The 20,288-nt window shown below is 41.0% G+C and overlaps 1 protein-coding gene across 11 annotated transcripts in view; it reads right to left on the bottom strand.

Annotated features, from left to right (window-relative positions):
- CAMK2D (calcium/calmodulin dependent protein kinase II delta) overlaps positions 1-20,288 on the bottom strand; it is a 143,261-nt gene that overhangs the window by 56,866 nt on the left and 66,107 nt on the right. For 7 of the 11 annotated variants that reach the window (XM_083756645.1, XM_083756635.1, XM_083756641.1 and 4 more), the window contains 3 exons: positions 11,490-11,544; positions 6,743-6,808; positions 2,839-2,911 (listed from right to left, as the gene is read on the bottom strand). In XM_083756645.1, the coding sequence (XP_083612771.1) occupies positions 2,839-2,911; positions 6,743-6,808; positions 11,490-11,544 (194 nt within the window). Of the gene's footprint in view, positions 1-1,817; positions 1,891-2,838; positions 2,912-6,742; positions 6,809-11,489; positions 11,545-20,288 lie in introns of all 11 variants that reach the window. The other 4 variants (XM_083756638.1, XM_083756640.1, XM_083756644.1 and 1 more) reach the window with 1 other exon arrangement.

Genomic DNA, 20,288 nt, shown 5'->3' with positions numbered 1-20,288 from the left:
GTAAATTGTATGAATGTTAAGAAAGATGTAAGATTATTAACAATATGGCACCAATAAGCTAGTTAAAAGGAATATGAAGATAAATGAAAATATAAGAAAAGATAAATTTTGGATAAATATTATGTTAAAATTAAGCTTTTAAGGTTTGGGTTAAACTATTCAAAATTAGGGATACAATATTGGAAAACTATAATATAAGAATTGAAACAAGGTGATAAATTGCTGGGTAAAGCTCGAAAATTTGGAACGCAGGAACGAGAGATGCGAGGAAGTCCAAAGAAGTGAAGAAAGTATGGTTATTGTAAAATTATGTTATTTTCTTTGTCTTTTTTATTGTATTAAGAAAATCTTTAATAAATATTTTTTTAAAAAAATAAATAAATGACCCCTGGACGGTTAAGTCCAGTGAAAGGCGACTATGGGGTTGCAGTGCTCATCTCTCTTTCAGGCCAAGGGAGACGGCATTTGTCCACAGACAGCTTTCTGGGCAATGTGGTCAGCATAACTAAACCACTTCTGGCGCACTGGAACACCGTGACGGAAACCAGAATGCACAGAAACACCGTTTACCTTCCCGCCGCAGTGGTGCCTATTTATCTACTTGCACTGGTGTGCTTTCAAACTGCTAGGCTGTCAGGAGCTGGAACAGAGCAACGGGAGCTCACCCCGTTGTGGGGATTTGAACTGCCAACCTTCGCAAGCGTCTAGCACGGCAGGTGTCAAGCGGTAACATAGCAGGGCGCTTGCAAAGCAGGCAGAGTCACTGGCAAGATCCCTCCTTGTCATGGACAGGTTGGATGCAGAGGAATGATGGCAGGAATCAGCTCCTGAGCAGGCCTTGTTTCTTCTTCTAATAAACCTACTCCATGTGATTTATTGGTCCCTCACACTCCTGGGACCTTGTTCACCATTGCAACCTACTCGTTTGGACAACAGTGGTAGTGAGAAGGGAGAAGCAATACATATTACTGCCTGCTTACTCATTGGCTCGCTGTCTGACAAGCAAGTGAATGGTAGTCATGATGAAGAAAGAGAGAAGAAACAGGAACAGCTGGTGCCGATGGTGGGGGAACTGGGAGAATGGGAGGCTATGGACAGTGTCTTACTCAAGGCCCCTCCCCAAACCCATTGCACCGTGTGTTTTAAGAATGGGTTTCAAAATTAATTGGCGTTTGCTTTGTTTCTTAGTCTGTAAGCAGAAAGATAAAAAGGCACCAAAAAAATAAATAAATGCTGAGAACAATGTGAAGCCAATGAAACTAGCAGCCTGCATAAAATAGGAAGCTGATGCTGAATAGCTGAACGTATGTATGGTGGTGGTAACAGGGATGGCAAAGCATCCCAATGCACTCAGTGGCAAAACACATCAGTCCTTCCATCTCGTGACCCTGGAAGAAGAGTAGATAAAAAAAAAAAATCCAAAGGAAAATGGACTAGAAGGTTTCTGGGAGGTAAAAAGAGACTCCTCCGGCAGCTGAGCACACTCAGTCACAGCTTCTCACTCTTTGATTCGAAATGGATTGTTGTGGGATGACGAGCTCAAGCATCACTTGATAACTCTTCTGCAAGTTCGCTCCTATCCACGTCTTCAGTGACGTATACGCCAAAGGAGAACAGCAAAGGAAAGTACTTCTAAATCTGCAAGGGGATTTGGTAATTTGGTGTCTCTTTTATGTGGAAGCTTTCAGAATTGTCCAGACAACCAGTGAGTTAACAAGTGGGAGCCTCTTTGCCCCTCTACATGCAAAAATGCAGCTAAAACGAGTGCTTTGAGACCGTGTGGTGCAGGTTCTCTCTTCCCCAACAGCATTACTCACCTTCAAGTCCCGATGGACTACGCCCATCTGATGGCAGTGTAGCACAGCCTCCAGGATCTGCTGAATGCAATGACTGCATGCAAACACCAGGGGGCGTGTGTTAGTTCCAAGCCGTACACTCACTGTCTGTATACCCTCAGTGAGACTGGGTTATAGTGCAAAACCAGCAAACAGAGACTGTAAGGCACAACCTCCGGAAATGGACCCGCATTCCTCGGCTAGAGTAGCTAACTTCCTCAGACATGAGTGTGCTGCTATGAAGCAGCTCATTTTGATTTCAGCACTGCTAAGGAGGAACGGCCCAAAATGGGGTCTACTTTTACAAACAAATCTCATTTTTGGCCATATATTTCATACACAGAGGAAGAAATAACCTCCCAGAGCTATTTGCAAGCTTGTATTAAATATCTGGTGCTGTTTGTTCCTTCTATTTATTTGAAGGTGATGGTTCTTTTTGCACCAGCCACACTGCAGTTAATATTACATTTAGGGAGTAATGTGTTTTTAAGGCAAATTACTCACTCCTCATGGTTTCATTTAGCCGAGCGATTACATGCTTGCTCTTGCCTGAGGGTTTGTCCTACTCTAGCAGAGCAATGCCAAACCACTTGTTCTGCTACTATAACCCAAAGTCTCTGCACAGAAGTGGTGTTTTTCAAAATACCTACAGGCTGACATACATCACAGCCGAAGTTTATGTGGCAGGTGCAAGCTCCTTCCAGTGTTTGTGGTGATATCTATCATACCACAGAGATATGTGGTGGGAGGGAAATAAATCCTGGAAGGTCACTTTGTCTTGCCACACCTATTTCAGCTTCTACCGTGATGTATGCTAGACCTGTGACACTTGCAAACTTGAAAGCAGCACCATGCATTATCCATTTGTCATCCTGAGGATGAGAAAGGAAAGCAAAGGGGACTTCTCAGCCGAACCCACCCTTCAGCCTCAAGCCAAGAAAAGGAAAGGAAAGAGAGAGAGAAAAAACACTTCTTAGCCAACCTATGGGCACCAGATACTGACCTTCAGGTCTCTGTGAACTATGCCATTTAGGTGACAATGATTAACACTTTCTAGAATCTGCTGTATACAATGACTGCAGAGATACAAGGGCAGAATGGAAGGGAAAAAACATTTTAAAGGCACATAATCACATTAAATGCAAAAATCAAAATGAAAATAACTTGAAATTATAAAAATAATAATACTAATTAAATCACATTTTTGGACACATTTCAATTACACGCTGATCTGCAACACAGCAATGCTGTGTACAGAAATTTTAAGATTTACCAAAAAAGAAAGAACGAACATTTAACACGTAACATGTGACATCATTAGACAGAATCCTTTGTCTTGTATTTCCCACTGACTGAATGGAGGGAATGTTAGTCAAAAATTGGCAATCTTTAGTTAAACATTTTTTTTTTTAAAAAAAATGCAAATTATTTGGGTGAGTAGATGCTGTTTATTTTGGTAGTCCTTGCAAACAATGTAAGTGTTGTCAATGTGAATAGGATAGAGAACATGCATAAAAAAACTGGTCACTATGCACGTCATCAGACATTATGAAGACTGTGTACCACTGATTCTGCATATTGTCTAGTCCAAGGGTTCACAAACTGTGGTCTGTGAGCTTCTTTTAGATGGCCCGCGGCATGCCAGCATGAAATCTTTATACTGATTTTTAATTCTATTTTTATTGCTTCTTCTATTTCTTATGCTGCATTCTATTCTGCTATAATCTGAATTGTACGGAAGAATGCAAACTGCAATACAATAACAGAAATGAAAGCATCCAGAATACAATTCAAAACCATTGAGCATCTATCACAGTGCACTGCAACTGTTATAAAGGGCAGAAAAACCATGAAGTATGTCCACCAGGAACACCAGCAATTCTAAGATGGTCAGTTGAGGGGAGTTTGGGAACCACTGGCATAGTCAATACATCTATATGTTAAGGATGCTGGCAAATCACACTGTATTCTCAACTTGAAGACCATGGACATTCACTGGTTAATACATTGTCCCATTTGACTTGGAGGTTATACAAACTGACTGTAAAATATGTACAATGTTCACTCTCCTAATCTGTGCACATTCTCCATGGTGTCTAATGAGTGGCACAATGACTGGATTTTTAAGCACATGCGTTATCCAATCCACACTAACACCAACATATTTAAGAACACAAACACACACACACAAATACAAATTCAACACTTGTACAAGAGGAACAGAAAGGGAGAAGTACAAATTAAACAATAACTAAAAAAGGCACAAAATGTTGCCCCTGAATTATAAGGGGGGGTAATCAGAAAACTATCAGTGCAATTCATTGAGGATCTGTAACATTTAATCTAAAACAGCTGTATGTTTAGCAGGCATGTCCAAAAGTAATAAAAGGAAGCCCAAACACTTTATTATGTTTCTTTAAACCATTGCATAAAGTATGTTTGCTCTTGCAGAGAACTAAGCTGTAACTTAAGATACAAATTAAGACACTTTGATTTGGGCACAAAAACACACAGTTTGTCATTTTACACATCCATATTTGAATATTTTTTTATCGATGTCTACAGGCCGAGAAGACCGAAAGCTTTTCCCAATGTTCTTAGCATATTTACAGCCAAGGTCAAACACACTGAAAATGCCAAAATGTTCATATGAATGAACAATAAGATTTTCAGATGAGGGGCTCAACAATGACCTATTTAATGCTTTGGTCCTAGATCCCCCCCACAAAAAATCTCCCATAAGGAACTACTTGTTAAAAGTTAGGAAAATTTTAAAATCACACTTTGACTTTGGGAATGCAAAAGGGCAAGAACATATAGGTTTTAGAAAACATAGTGAAAATGCCCTTTTAGATACACAGAACTGCATGTGCAATTCTCTGGGTTATGACCACTGTCTCCAATACCAGCAAATGTAACTGAATCTTAAGCCCTTGACCTCTGAAGAAGCAGTGTTTGATGATCAGCAGAGGTGGGAAGCAGACTTTATATCAGGGGTTCATAACCTGGGGTCCATGCATCGGCTTCATCAGGCAGTCCATGAACTGGGCACGTATGCCAAAATAATAAAATTAACTGTGCTAAATTTTGTATGTATGTGCATTGGGAGGGGGAGCTATACACAGCTTTCATCAGATTCTCAGAGGGGTCCTTAACCCAAAAATATCTAAGAACCACAGCCTAGTCACAGAAGCTGCCTCCCCCTTCTGTTTTGCACAGCAGAGTACAGAGAGGAAAGAGGGAGTGGTTTATCTTCCTGGACGGTGCAACAGGAAGAAACCCAAATCCAGCAATCAAAGTATTTTCATCTTGAGCGTCCCTGAGCGAAGGAAGCACCTGATGGGGACTGTGTGCTCAGGCTAGAAAGACAAGCAAGGAGATTTCGATCTATTGGCACTGTTCTCCTCAAGGCCAAAATGTTCTCTGAAAGGGATTATTTGTACCAGTGGGCACCACTCACTGAGACTGAAAGGACTGTTTCAGATATTATCACCCACTCATGCCACTTTCTGGAGCTCCCTGTAAAATGGCAATTAGTTAATGTGGAAAGAGGCTTAGGAACACTGTGGTGCCCAGGTGAGATCACCAGCATGCTGAAATGTGTTCCCCCCTGCAGGAATCACTCAACCACTTCCATGTGCTTTATATAAAAACTGAGAAAACAGCAGGAATGGATTTTTGTGTGTGGACAAGCATGAGAAGTGCTCATCACAGCAATAAATGTGGAACTCCAAATTTCAATGGAGGAAACTAGATGGGTCTGTTGGGCTAACTGAGAACCACACTTTCCTAGCCAAAAAGCATTGTGTAAGAATAATATATGAATAATATTAAAGTTCTGGGACAGTGTGATTTCCCCTGCCCAAAGGTGCACTAGATGAAGGGGAAATACTTTGATCCCATAAAGGTAAAGTTAAAGGGACCACTGTAACATTTCAATGTTTAATGTTTAATAGTAAGTAAGTAAAGGTAAAGGTAAACTGTACAGTTAAGTACAGTCTGGGGTTGCAGCGCTCATCTCACTTTACTGGCTGAGGGAGCCGGCGTACAGCTTCCGGGTCATGTGGCCAGCATGACTAAGCTGCTACTGGCAAACCAGAGCAGCGCACGGAAACCCCGTTTACCTTCCCACTGGAGTGGTACCTATTTATCTACTTGCACTCTGACGTGCTTTCGAACTGCTAGGTTGGCAGGAGCTGGGACCATGCAAAGGGAGTTCACCCCGTCATGGGGATTTGAACCGCCAACCTTCTGATCGGCAAGTCCTAGGCTCTGTGGTCTAGACCACAGCACTACCCACGTCCCAGACTAAACAGCAGACTAAAGCCACCATCCTTATAATGAGTGCATCATCAAACTAGGGTTGCCCAATAAATTAATGAATTCCTTGCATGGCAAGCGGGGACGCAGGTGGCGCTGTGGGTTAAAGCCTCAGTGCCTAGGACTTGCCGATCGAAAGGTCGGCGGTTCGAATCCCTGCGGCGGGGTGCGCTCCCGCTGCTCGGTCCCAGCGCCTGCCAACCTAGCAGTTCGAAAGCACCTCCGGGTGCAAGTAGATAAATAGGGACCGCTTACCAGCGGGAAGGTAAACGGTGTTTCCGTGTGCGGCTCTGGCTCGCCAGAGCAGCGATGTCACGCTGGCCACGTGACCCGGAAGTGTCTCCGGACAGCGCTGGCCCCTGGCCTCTTAAGTGAGATGGGCGCACAACCCCAGAGTCTGTCAAGACTGGCCCGTACGGGCAGGGGTACCTTTACCTTTACCTTTACCTTTGCATGGCAAGCTGATAATGTTTCCCACTTTTAAGTCAGTACTGATGGCAAACCCCAACCATCATTGTATTATGGTGCCAAATACCACATTAAAGGTAAATAAACAGCAGTTAAAAGCCTTGAGATCCAACACTTACCTTGCATCTGCTTCACTGTAATATTCTCTTGCAACAATATCCTCAAATAATTCACCTCCAGTGACTCTGTTAATGATATAAAACATTTTTTTCTATCAGACAAAATAATCGAGAATCTTACGTGTGAGAGAATTCTATACTGCCAAAGTATTCAAAGTGTTGCAAAAGTACTGAATCATGGATTATCCTCACACATAATGGTTCACACCACTGCAACTATTGGTGCATAGATTTGCAGGATACTGGATATTGTAGTAAATGAGGTATCTGGTCTTGCAGACCATTTTGCAAAGCGCTCTGCAAGACCCACTGCGGCAAAAATAAAAAAAAATAAAAAATAAAAAAAGGATTGCCTAATCTCACTGTGGTGTCAGGTGATTGACAGGTGGGCGGCTCCCATCCACCTGCCAAGCTTGGCCTGCAATGGATGGGGGAGATAATGATCTACCCCACCAGCCAGATCCAGTTACCCATCCCTGATAGATAAGGTGTGAAGCAGCCCTTTGGGATGTTGACCTTCAGCCACCTGCTGTTCTGGCCTTGTCACTGAGATATTTGTATGCAATACCAAATCGTTCCAGTAAGTTTTATTCTCCTCTGTTTTTCCCCCTAACGTGAAGGAAAATCACTTACATTATGATGGGCTTTCATTATGGGATCTTCGTAACACAGAAATGCAGGATCTGGTAAGTAATTAACCTCTCTATTATGGGTATCCACTTTTAGTAGAAGAGGCACAATAACAACTTGAAAGGATTTATATCACACTAATGGCCACTCCATCCGCTCAGTTGACAGACAAGCTCCATTTGGCTTTTCCTCAATTGTCATCTATCTGTTCCATCAAGCTACAACAAAGGGAGAAGTTGGGAAGCCGAACCACTCTCTCAGCTTTGCTGAGAGAACAGCTCCATTTGGCTTGGCTTCTCTCTGAACTGTTGCCACTAAAGCTCATCATTGTAAAGGAACCTGATCACTGTAGGAGTATTTTAGCTCTAAGGAACCGATGCCTGAGTTTGCTTGTACAGTGGTACCTCGGGTTATGTACTTAATTCGTTCCGGAGGTCCGTACTTAACATGAAACTGTTCTTAACCTGAAGCACCACTTTAGCTAATGGGGCCTCCTGCTGCTGCCGCTGCGCCGCCGGAGCACGATTTCTGTTCTCATCCTGAAGCAAAGTACTTAACCTGAAGCACTATTTCTGGGTTAGCCAAGTCTGTAACCTGAAGCGTATGTAACCTGAAGCGTATGTAACCCGAGGTACCACTGTATTCCTCTTCCCTCCTCCTCCTCCTCCTCCCTTTTTCCTTCTGTGCTGCACTTTTTAGCTGGACAGAGGCAAGAAAAGCAGGAGGGCTATTGTTCCTGCTCACAGAGACACCTTTTAGGCCACTCTGTTAAAGGAAACGTTTATCTGATCTATCACGTCTCTGCTAATGTTCTTATGACTGTCTTATTTGTTATTGATCTTATGGAAGTTGATCCAAGAGCCTTTGTGGCTGAAGAGCTGAGCAAAAATGCTTTAAACAATAGATTTGCCTGTCCCTGTGTGGCCTTTCAGTCTTCACACTATCAATTTATTCTTCTATTTCTGATTGTTCCACTGGAGATACTAAAGTATTTCCCAAATAAAGAGGAAAAACTGATTATAAGAAAGAAGACATGCAGTCTAAAGTAAGTTTGCGTAAACACCTCACTATGGCTGAATTTTCACTTCAACCAGCTCACTATGGATTTTGTAATAGCTTTACAGTGATGTTTATAGAAACAGAATCATGCATACACAGGCAACCCCCTCCCCAATCTTACCACTTTCAACATTTCATTGTGAAAATAATTCTTTTAAAAACAAAACAACCACACACACAAAAACATAGCTGAATGACTATCCAATAAGGGAACAAAAACTTTTCACAATAAAAGTGTCTATTTAGTAAACTGACTGTTTTAATATTAAAGTTTCTTGTTTGTTAGGTTTTTAAAAAAACACATCAAAATGTGCTATCCAGAGAGGTTGAAATGAGAATTTTAAAAGTCAATTAACTAACATCTATGACCTTTACAATTTTGCTCCAGTGTTTCTTGACAAAAAGAAATGTGCTCCAGAAGTGAGAAGCCCAATGTATTTCTTTTACAAAAATAGATTTCAACACCGGGCATAATTAGGCAAAACAAAAGCCTTATGACTTAAACTGCAGCTACATGTTTTTACATTTGGTGGCTACTCTCTTCCCGTAACAGCATGGCATTTCACTGAATAATATGCTATTACATAAATCTTTCATAAATGCAGTCTTGCTAAACAAAACATTTCATACTCTCTTCTCATCTTTACCAGCAATTCTTGTGCTTTTTCGGAATGTTTCCCAAAAATAGGACCTTAGACTGTAACAGAACACCATTTCCTCACATTCCTCACTGAACAGTTTTGTAATACTGGTACATGTTATTCAGAAGGTATCTGGCATTTCTCTGTCTCTTATCAAGGCAGCTCACATAATTATTAACTATGATCCAGTTATGTTCTAATGCCTTGTTCACAATTCAGCACACTGGAGAACAATTGTTTAAGCAAGAAAACTGAAACAACAAAGGTAACCCTAAGGCTTCTTTAACAACATTCAGAAGTTTTATTTAAACCGTCTCACAATGCCTGAGCTGGGCCATGCTGGCTAGCTATGCCCCTGACACTGTGCACACTGGCTAATCTCACATCTGCAGAGATGGAGAAGGCTTTGTATGTACAGATAATCATACAATAGCTCAATCTTTGCAGAAATTTATGCCACGGGGTATGGCTAGCCAGCATGTGTGACGTTGAGGGACTGCATATTTTGCACAGTCCCACTCAGGTGAATACATGTGTAGGGCTTCTGAACAGGGGTGTATTTCCAAAGAAACCCCATTAGAATCCATTAGATCTACTTCTATGCATACAATTGACACGGGGGAGCCCTCGTTCAAGTTGTTCTTGAATTTGCAATTGGAAACATGGACCTTTCATATGCAACTTCTACTTTCTTTGAACACAAAGGGGAAGAAATTCACATGCAACAAATAAAAATTTGCACACTATGCAAGGGCAGGTTGGAAATCTGCAAGAAAAGTGATCTTTCTGTACTCAGTTAAAGGGAATCTGAATTTTTGCGCATGCTTAGGTCTGGTTTCAGATCACAGCCTCTTTACATAGATGGTATAGATGAATGCTTCACTAACCATTTAGGCACACTTTGCTTCTCAGGTCTATAAGTTATCATGAAGTGTAAGTGAAAAGGGCTATTTGCTATTTTAGAACCAAAAAATGGTTCTTAAAGGCTGCCTGTAGGTGCAAGAAAGATTGTGAAAGCACTCTACAAAAGTAGCTACGTTAACTGAATTACTTACCGTTAATAAAATATGTTAAAACCTTATCTTTGCAGCACTTGATATCCTTTCATAAGTGTACTCCCCTTCAACTTGGCAACAAAGATTTGTACATAGGTGCATAACAAAATTTAATACAACTTTGCTCAAATACTCCATCATATAAGCACTGAATCAAAAGGGGTGCTGTACTGTTTTCTATTCTGTTCCACAGCAGGCATCGATGCCATTTGTAATACTGAAATAACGTGCTTCCAAGATGGAAGAGCTGAAGTAATACTGATAATCTCTTTACAATGGTTTACTAGTCAGGAGCTGGCTGGCTTGTTTGCTTGTTCCTGCTTCTGGTGTGAAATAAGATTGGGGAGACCATTTGAAGCAGGTGTGCACAATGGTTGAAACAGCAAAATGAGTGGTAGGCACAGCCTGATACAACCATTCTTCAAGTTGCCCTGCAAACTGATGGGGACATTGCTTGCTCAGGGGATGATTTGAAGGGCTGCTGGTGGGAAACCTGCTGTTTAGGAAGAATCCTACCCCCTGGGGAAGGACCTGTGGGCCATGAAGGTCTCCTACACTGCATGGCTTCTTGCCCAACAACAGTTTTTTCCCCATGAGAAACCCTTAAAGGAAAGACAATTATTTTTAATACTCACAAAAGCCATCCAAACTTCGAGTCCTCAAAGGGAACACTTACAATTAGTGATCAAAAGCCAATCATTTTTTATCCGAACACTGGGAACTACATGGAACCCTAGTGTGAATACTGTACTCCCTTACCATTATTTCTTGGCTACAACTGTGGAACTGTTTCAGATTAACATTGATTTTAGCCAACAAATACTACAGGTGTTTGTAGTACCTGTAGTATACAGTGGCTTGGAGAGGGCAACCCCACCAAACCTGTCTACCAACTGGATAGTAGGTTTAATGCTCAAGTTTCAAGAGAGAAAATTACTGGGTGTATGTATGCCTTATCGGCAAGACAGCAGAACTCTTGCACACACACCCATAAAAATACACAGTGCTTTATCGTCCTTCTCTCCTTCATTCACACAGAATCTCAGCAAGAAAATTAACTTATATTTCCATTTTACAGTTAGGCAGCTGAAGTTGAGAAAGTGCTGAATCCATAGAAGGATTGGAACCAAGATCACAAAATGGGTTAACCACTTAAGACATTCAGCTTCAGTGGATCTCAATATGCAATTAGATATAATTTATTCATCCACTACCATGACATGAACCACTTATGGCTCCTTTTTACCTGTCAAATATTAGGAACACAAAGAATACCCCCAGGGTCTTTGCGGTCTCTCCCCGCACTCCAGTCTCATTTAGAAAAAGAGCTTGGTGCAGTATGTAGCAAGCAGACATACTTACAAATCGAAGACTAAGTAATGAAATCCTTCTTCTGATATGCTGTCATGAAGTCGCACTGTAAAAAAAGAAAGAAAAATGATACTCTTTCTCTTTGACTCTTTTGTCTAATTCACCTTTCTGGATAATTATCTCCCATCTTTGATAATTAATTTTTCCTTTTTTATGTAAAAAAGATAGAGCTGTTCTTTGTCTTCCCTTTTCAATCCATTTTTACAGAACCTTTTTTTCTTCATATATACAGAAAGCACTCCATCTAATAGGTTTGTATCTCTTTCCTTGCACTATACCAGCCTTTCCCAACCTGATGCTCTCTAAATGTTTTGAACTTCATCTCCTATCAGCTCCAGCCACCACAGCCAAGACTGTGGAAGGTGGTGGGAATTGTCAAAACTATCTAGAGGGTACTAGGTTACAGCTGTCACCCAACTATATTACAAATTTGTAGCATATTAGTCATATTTCATGAATGCTACTAACTAATATCTATTTTATTCAAACATCTTTTGGGTACATAAGTCTTGCTGGGGAAGAACTTCAATGGTGCTGGATAGAAAGCTGATGTATTAAGGGAAATGTTTTTGCAGATTCCATTAAATGGGAAACAGCACATAAAATGTTCCAAGTGGCAACAAACACTGGATTGGGAATAGAATAAGCTGTTCAACAATTACCTTAACAACCAAGACACCCGGGAGAATAGTATGCCTTTGTTTCACTATCTTTCCCAACCTTCACTGTGAATTAGTCAAAAGTACTTTGTTTTTATCAAGAAGGAAATGAATACAGAACTCAGTGCATTTTAGTTCATAATAGGAAGCCATATCAGGACACAGTTGCTGTTGTTCGCTGAAGAGCTACTACGTAGAAAGATTATTTCGAGCACTGCCCTTTCCTATTTTTCAAGAATGAGCTACCAGCCTCCATGCAGACCTCATTTCAGATGCCCAAGCAGCTGATCTGAACTGGGAAAGAAGCAATTAGTCTGTCAAATGCCTGGTCAACTCCTGTCAAACAGAAATGCACACATATTCCTTTACAAAACCCACTTCTATTTAAGTGTTGACACCTTATACCTTGAAAGCATTAGAAGAACGCACTTTTAAAGGAAGTGGAAGCTGCCTAGCAAGTTAGGTTTTCGGTAACAAAAATGCTGATTGCAGTTCCGTGCCAGTAAGGCAAACGTTACGCTTTCTGGGCAACCTGACCTATAACAGGTGCTTTGCTATAAGACCCTTGCAACACATATCATGAGCACTCAAACTACAATGTAGGAGTTCAACTGTTACGACAGTCCAAATAGCATGCTTGTATGGAAATTTTCCTTGTTGGGGGACTGGAGTTCAACTGTTACGACAGTCCCAATAGCATGCTTGTATGGAAATTTCCCTTGTTGGAGGACTACTGAGGAGTGCTCAGCTAGAAAAGCAAGAAATGATAGGAAACACAGAAAGGGGGGAGGGCATCCTGCAGCCTGTGTGCACTACTTTCCCCACCAACGCTAATCCTTCAAGTTTGAATGGTCCGCAGGCAACTTGAACAGCAGGGTTTATAAAATTAGGAATTGTATTTTGGGTGGAGGGGGAAGTATAGAGATTTTTCTTCCTCTCTCCTAATAGTAGAGCTTGGGATCACCTAAAAACATTCCTCAGCATTAGGTTCAGAACCAACAAAAGAACTATGTCACACAATTCCTAATTAACTCCTAGAATTCACTGCCAGAGAATGTGAATATAGCCATTAGGCTAGATGGGTGAAAAAACACCCTTTAGACAAATACATGCAGGAGACAAAGACTGCTAAATGAGCCTTCGATGTTCAGATGCATCATACCTCTGAAATGCCATATGGTGGGGAGTGAAAGGATTATTTTTAAAACACACTCCAATGATGATGTTGATGAAAAAATGCAGTCAAACAAGGACAGCTGGAATCAGCTGCACATTTTGGAGTAGGGTTCAGTTAACCAGTCCTGTCAGTGGAAGCCCTGCAGAAAGACTTCTGGTTGTGCAATGGGGCTTACCCCTCTCCTCCCCCTGTACCCCCCCCCAAATTGACGCCTTTTTTTGGAAGCAGGGACAGGAAAACCTCCAGAGAAGTGCGTACGGGTGGGTGTTGTTCCATATGGCAAGCTGGAAAATGTGCACAGACAAAACAATGTGAAGAACGCAATGCTAAATTCCATCCTTGGGCTGCACCCAAAGTGTGCCCCCCCAAAAAACCCCTTTCAAGTCATTTGTACTTTGACTGATTGAACATTGAGACTGTTGATTATATGAACTTCACAGTAAAAGGAACACTTGTCTATTTTTTGGAATTATAGTAATGCTCCCTTGGACAAAAACAAAGACACCAACCAGGATAACTTGGAGCAAAACAGCATCCTGTAGGCTTGGCCTTTATTGAACTGTTGCAACAGGGTATTCCCCTCACTTGCAGGAGAGAGGAAAGACACAGAAAAATGGTGTGCAAGACCTTATAAAAACTTTTGAAATTCCCATCCTGTAGGTCAAGCCCACCCCCAGAAACATCATGCATACATTACAGAAAGGAGGGGTTGAGGGAGGAGTTGCAGTGGTAACCTGAGTGTCCTGTCACCTGGCTGATTCCCTTCTCACCCCTCCCCATGAGTCATTTTCAGAAGACAAAAGTTAGTCGCAGTTTCCTGCCCCCTGAGGGAAGATCTGATCATTGTCCTTTGTTCCAGTCCATGCTGAATCCACTCCCATATGGAAGTTCTTTGTGATCTTGATTGTCTTCTGTCTAGGACCATCAGGGTTGGCATAGCAACTGGGCAGGGCTCCTGTGGATGTGCTGGGATGGTGAAGGGATTATGTATCAAACCTTCCCCATTTTGTAGTCCTTCCTTCATGGAGTAAAATAAAAGTGGAACAGTGCAAATCCGATGTATGGTTGATTTTCTATGAATTTATAACAGAAGCGTAGCGTATGTAGTGTGTGAGTGTGAGTGTGTGTGAAGTTTGTACAAACTGAATAATTGGGGGGGGGGGTTCCTGCTACAGTAAATTTCAAGAATTGCATTAGTGATGTAAGCCATGTCAATGTGGCTCTTATTTTTGTTCTAATAGCTATGCTATGGGATTTTTCAAAACCATGCTGAGCACACATCAGGAAAATGTGTAGGGTGCATATTTAGTAGCAGCTTCTCCCTTTGTGTGTGGGGTGGGTGGGTGTGTTTTTGAATTAAAGGCAGAAACCACAAAACCAAAGCATTAAGGACAGAACTGCACCTGAGGGTTCTTAAATTGTATCTAACAAAAGAAAGGATTAACATGTTCACAATAATCATTGCTCAAGCACAAAGGAGTAACAGGAGTCATCCCAGCATCATACTATAGCTTTTTTTTTTTCAGGTAGTTCCAGGATCTAAACCTGAGTTCATTGGTAAATAATATACACGTCTCCATTGTCTCCATTGGTGCTTTTTCATTAGTGATTGGTTCTTGTGCCTGATGTAGTACAGTAATAAGGGAAGTTGTGTTACTGAAGAGGCAGCAGCTTTTAACCACAAATGAGACCAAGCTCTCTGATCACTTTCACACAGCAGTGATGTGAAGTTTCCACGAGTTGCCTTTTCTAACCTAGCATGGAGTTATGTTATTGCTCTGACATGCAAGAATGCATCTCACCACATCCTGCAAAATCTTTTGAACTCTGGGTTGAGTCAAGTCAAAATGAGCAGCGATAGGAACAACTTTGAACATCTGCAAGAGTGCATTCTGCCAGCACAGACTTATAACGTCACTGAGAAGTCTGTTCTGTTCCTAATTCCATTCACAGAAATGTGTTTCTGCCAGAGTATTCAAGCATATCACCAAAGTAATAATGATACATTAGATGTGAGGCAGACCTTGGGTATTGTTGCACACATGCATTTGTTCACAACTGGACAGTTTAAGGTGATTTGTCTTGAGCACAATTTTGAGGAAAAACATCAAGGATATAGATATTTGGGGGAGGTGGGAATAAGCACTGGGGGAGTGCAAACACATGAATGTTTACAGTGGTACCTCAGGTTACATACGCTTCAGGTTACAGACTCCGCTAACCCAGAAATACTACCTTGGGTTAAGAACTTTGCTTCAGGATGAGAACAGAAATAATGCTCCGGCAGCGTGGCAGCAGCAGGAGGCCCCATTAACTAAAGTGGTGCTTCAGGTTAAGAACAGTTTCAGGTTAAGTAAGGACCTCCGGAACGAATTAGGTACTTAATCCGAGGTACCACTGTATTAGTTTGCCGTTTGGCACCTTGGAACTGGTAACATTAATATATTTATTCAGATACAGACTCCATCCCAAGTCACAATTCTAAGTTTTTATAATCAATGAGAATTAAAGCAAGTGAAGAACTGTTTTACCACACAAAGAATTTTGTCGTGACAGATTATAGATGGTCTTTTAACACTTAACAGAATGTGGCAATTCCATGATTTTTTTTTAAAATAGGAAAGTAAGCTATTTTGGAAATCCAAATCTTTAGAGATGATGTCCGTCCAAAATTTCTAAAAAGTTGTCTACTCATTAAAAATATTAGCATTGTCTTCTTATTAAATTCCGGAACCAGATGAGATAGCCATGCTGACAGCAAAACAATAAAGCACAATCTGGTACACATAAAACACCAAAACCCAATTAACATAGCAAAATGTATTTCTTCCTCTCCAAAGGCAGACACTAGGCATTCAGGAATGTTTAAAAAAAACCTCCATTTGCCTTTGTTACTAAAACCCTATTCAGTCTTGATCATCATTAATTGGAGTCAAGATATCTTTCATGTACAGTCATCCCTTGGTTTTCGAACACAATGCGTTCCACAAGTCCGTTCGACTTCTGAAACCAAGGCGCGGCTTCCGATTGGCTCCCAGTTGTGCAGGCATGCCAGAAACAATAGCGGAAGCCGCATTGGACAGGCGGCTTCCAAAAGAATGTTCAAAAACCGGAACATACACTTCTGGGTTTTGAGCATTTGGGAGCCAAAACGTATGAGTACAAAGGCATTCGACAACCAAGGTACGATTATGTCACCAGTTTTTCTCTCTCATATACAGGGTGAGCCCTTTAAAATAGAGTCCCCATGGATACAGAGTACCAGTGGCGTAGCGTGGGGGGTGCAAGGGGGCTGGCCGTACCGGACGCAACATCTGGGGGTTAGGGTTAGGGGGCGCAAATCCACGGGTTAGGGGGTGCAAATTACTTGCCTTGCCCCGGGTGCTGACACCCTACGCTACGCCACTGCAGAGTACACATGCTCCATAGGGCCTCTTTTAAAAGACTCACCCTCTATATACTGGGTGATATTCAACTAAGTCAGATTCAAAGGAGTCTCACTTAAGCAAAGTTAAGTTTATTAAGGATTATTTTAAGCAAACAAATGAGAAACCAATTTTTATGTTTTAGCTGCTGTTATTGTGTTTTTAAATTGCTTTGTTCCATGTTTCTTTATCTTCAGTGTAAGTCTAAGTGGCATGCAGACATAACTGCTCTGGAACTGATTAGAAGAGTGAGCACAGTGCTATTAAATTCAACTGTAAATGAACAATTAAGACAAAAGTCCAACACAGTCATGTTTATTTCAAGAGAAAGCTTCTCGGAGATGAGGGAATTGTTAAAAAGAAAGTTGGAAAAAAAGTTAAGAGGGTTAAATTTTCCCAGAATGCTTGGGGGTTAGCCAAAACTAATAAGACGCTCAAGTAAAATGTACAGTACAAAGAGTGAAGAATACCACAAAGTCCAAGAGGACACTAGAGTGGTTAATGAGTAAGGAAGCTGGTAGACAGTCAAGACCTTTTCTGAGGAAATGAAAGTCTTGGTCAAATAAGGGCAACAAAAGATCACAAATGGCAAAAGCACACAATAAAGAACAAAAGGAAAGAATCTGAGGAATTAAACATATTTAAATACATCAGAATCTGGCAACTAACCAAGGAGGTGGTTTGACCTTTGGCTGACAAAGGTGCTACAACTGTCTTGGAGGAGGATAAGGAGATTGCAGAAAAACTCAATAAATTCTTTTGTTCTCTCTCTTAAACCATGGAAAACGTAAGGTAAAGATACCAATAACTGAACTGACCTTTCCAGGAAGACAGCCTAAAAATCTGAGGCAAATAGTGGTGTCAAGAGATTAAATTCCTTGCTGACAAATTTAAAAATAAGAAATCACAAAATCCTTTCGGTATCTACTCTGGCGTTTTTAACGAATGTAGAATGACCTACGGATGTCCTCTGTAAGGTCAGGAAACAACGCCATCCACTATGCCAAATGCATAGAACTACATTCAGAGTCTCTTCTCCATGGGTTCAGAAACCATGATTCCTCAAGGTTCCCCATATGCACTGAAACCTTCCTACAAGGAGGAGGAATCGGAGGCCTTTCCGAAGTTGTGGTACCACAACTTGCATTATCACTGACTACTGTCTATGCTGGCTGGAGCCTGCCACTGCAACATTCACTGGTTGCTTCACTTTGTGTGCTATGGATTGCAAGTTTGTGGGAGATTTTCTGTTGTTCGGCTCTAGTGTTTGCTGTAACCAAATGTATAGGTGTATATGCTCTGAGTTTTTGTTTCTTTTCGTCTTTTTGGGTTTTTTAAAATATGGAAAGAAAGTATTCTTAAAAGTGCTGTGCTTTCCCAAACGCACATTAAACACAAGATTTCACCATAATTTTCAACCTATTTTGAACATGCAAATATTGTTGAAACTACTTTTCTGCAATAATCTATGCAAATTCCTAACGAAGTGAGCATTTTAACAAGTTCTATTTCGTAGTCATACACGTAATTGAATTTTTTTTTAAATCACCATAAAATTACTAGATGGCAGTGCTTTTCTTCTAGGGAAAAAAAGGCGCCAAGTACAGTGGAACCTCGGTTGTTGAACGTAATCCGTTCTGGAAGACCGTTCAACAACTGAGGTGCAATTGCCAGTCGGCAATTGCAATGGAGAAAATGGAGAAACACACTTCAGAAGCTGTTTGACTTCCGAGGCACATTTTAAAACTGACTTTCGAGGTGCATTCACTTCTGGGTTGTTGGTGTTCGAAAGCCAAAATGTTTGATTTCCAAAGCGTTCAACAACCAAGGTTGCACTGTACTAAGTACCCTTGAGTACTCCCAGAAAGAAAGCACTGCTGAACGTTGTAACTGAAAGCATTGTAGGCCAATCTGCTCCAGAAAGGAGTATTTTACATTTCATTCTCCTTAAAAGTTTAAAACGTAAGAGAACAAGTTACTATATTCTGCTGGAGTAAAAGTAAATGAATCAGTACTTCACAATAACAGCATGCCTACTTGTTATTCCAAAGCTTTAAAATTCAAAGCACCCAGCACACTACCAGTGCTAAATAAATTGTTGTAAAAGCTGTGAATAGGGTGGCATGTTTAATAACAAACTGCAGGCAATGAGATAGTAAGATCCTGAATTTTTCTGGCCGAGGAAAGACATGTAAAGACTTTGCATTTCCTCCCCACCCTCTCAAAAGAAAAAGAATCTAAGTGGGTTTTTCCCCATTCTTGAACAAGGAAAGGAAACTTGTGGTCCTCCAGATATTGCTATGCTACAACTTCCATCATCCCTGACCACTAGCCATGCTAGCTGGGACTATTGGTAATATAGTAATATCTGAAGGGCCACAAGCTCCCCATCCCTGAACTAGAATGTAGAGATCATGGGCGGAGCAGACATTTTCCCCATTATAAATACAAGGAAGTACAGGCTACTTGCTTATATATTCACCAAGCATGTTTATGTGGTGAGCCTCTTTTACTTATACAAATCCTTTTACTTGTGACCATCCACGTTTTAAATATCAGCACACTTAAATATTCTGGGGAACAACTCAGCCCACTATAAAATATTTTTTCCAAGTACATATAGTTGCATCAAGAATAATTACACTCTAGAGCATGTTATCAGTAGGAGATAATTGGTTTCCTTGGGTATAAGCCAAAAAGCTAAGTGCCTTCAAATCCCCAGGAACAATAACCCGCCTTTTGTTGTTCCATTTGGAAGTTCTCACTTGATAGCATTTGGGGTTTGCTTTCAATACACTTTAACCATGTCTGCAAAGAGTATTCTTGTACACAACATCAGGTGAAAAGACCAACATTCTAAAAGGAGGCAGTCCTGTGAATTTTAGCAGGATTTTCTCGTGAATAAGGGGGTTCATGTCTTTAGTCTCAAAATTAACCATCAAAATAAAAAGGCTTATAGCAGGAGGAGTGTAACATGGGAGTCATTGAAATACCTTTTCAGCAGATCTAAGCCAGGGTCCAGTGACCCGAGTCTAAAATGGTTAGTTGGCGGATAACAACAAATTAAGAAATTTGGAGGGCTCTGGTCTTGCTTTTAAGTGATATCGAAACATCTAAGATGAAGCTGAGGCTAGAAATAGCTTCTGCTGATGAAAGAAGTTGGCTATACTTAGAAGTGAGAAGGAAAAGATTCTTAACAAAGAGGTTTAAAAAAATAATTTCAAATAATATTTCATTTTTGCATTTGTAGAATTGTAAAGGTTGGAAGGGGCCCTGAGGATCCTCTAGTAGTCCAAACCCCTGCAGTGCAGGACTAAGGAGCTGTCCCATGCAAGGGTCGAACCTGCAACCTTGGCATTATTAAACCACACATGTGCTTCTTTGAAGAAACCGAGATCAGTCAACACAGAGAAAGACTGTGGCTCAGCAGCAGAACATCTGCTTATCATGCAGAAGGTCCCAGGTTGAATCCTCAGCATTTCCAGGAAATGCTGGAACTCGAATCTGTGATGAAAGCTGTAGATTCAAC

This window comes from Podarcis gaigeae, assembly GCF_964106915.1.
Source record: "Podarcis gaigeae genome assembly, chromosome: 9".
NCBI classification, from domain to species: Eukaryota; Metazoa; Chordata; class Lepidosauria; order Squamata; family Lacertidae; genus Podarcis; species Podarcis gaigeae.
The sequence above is the reverse complement of the archived record's forward strand: the minus strand, read 5'-3'. Positions and strand labels throughout refer to the sequence as shown.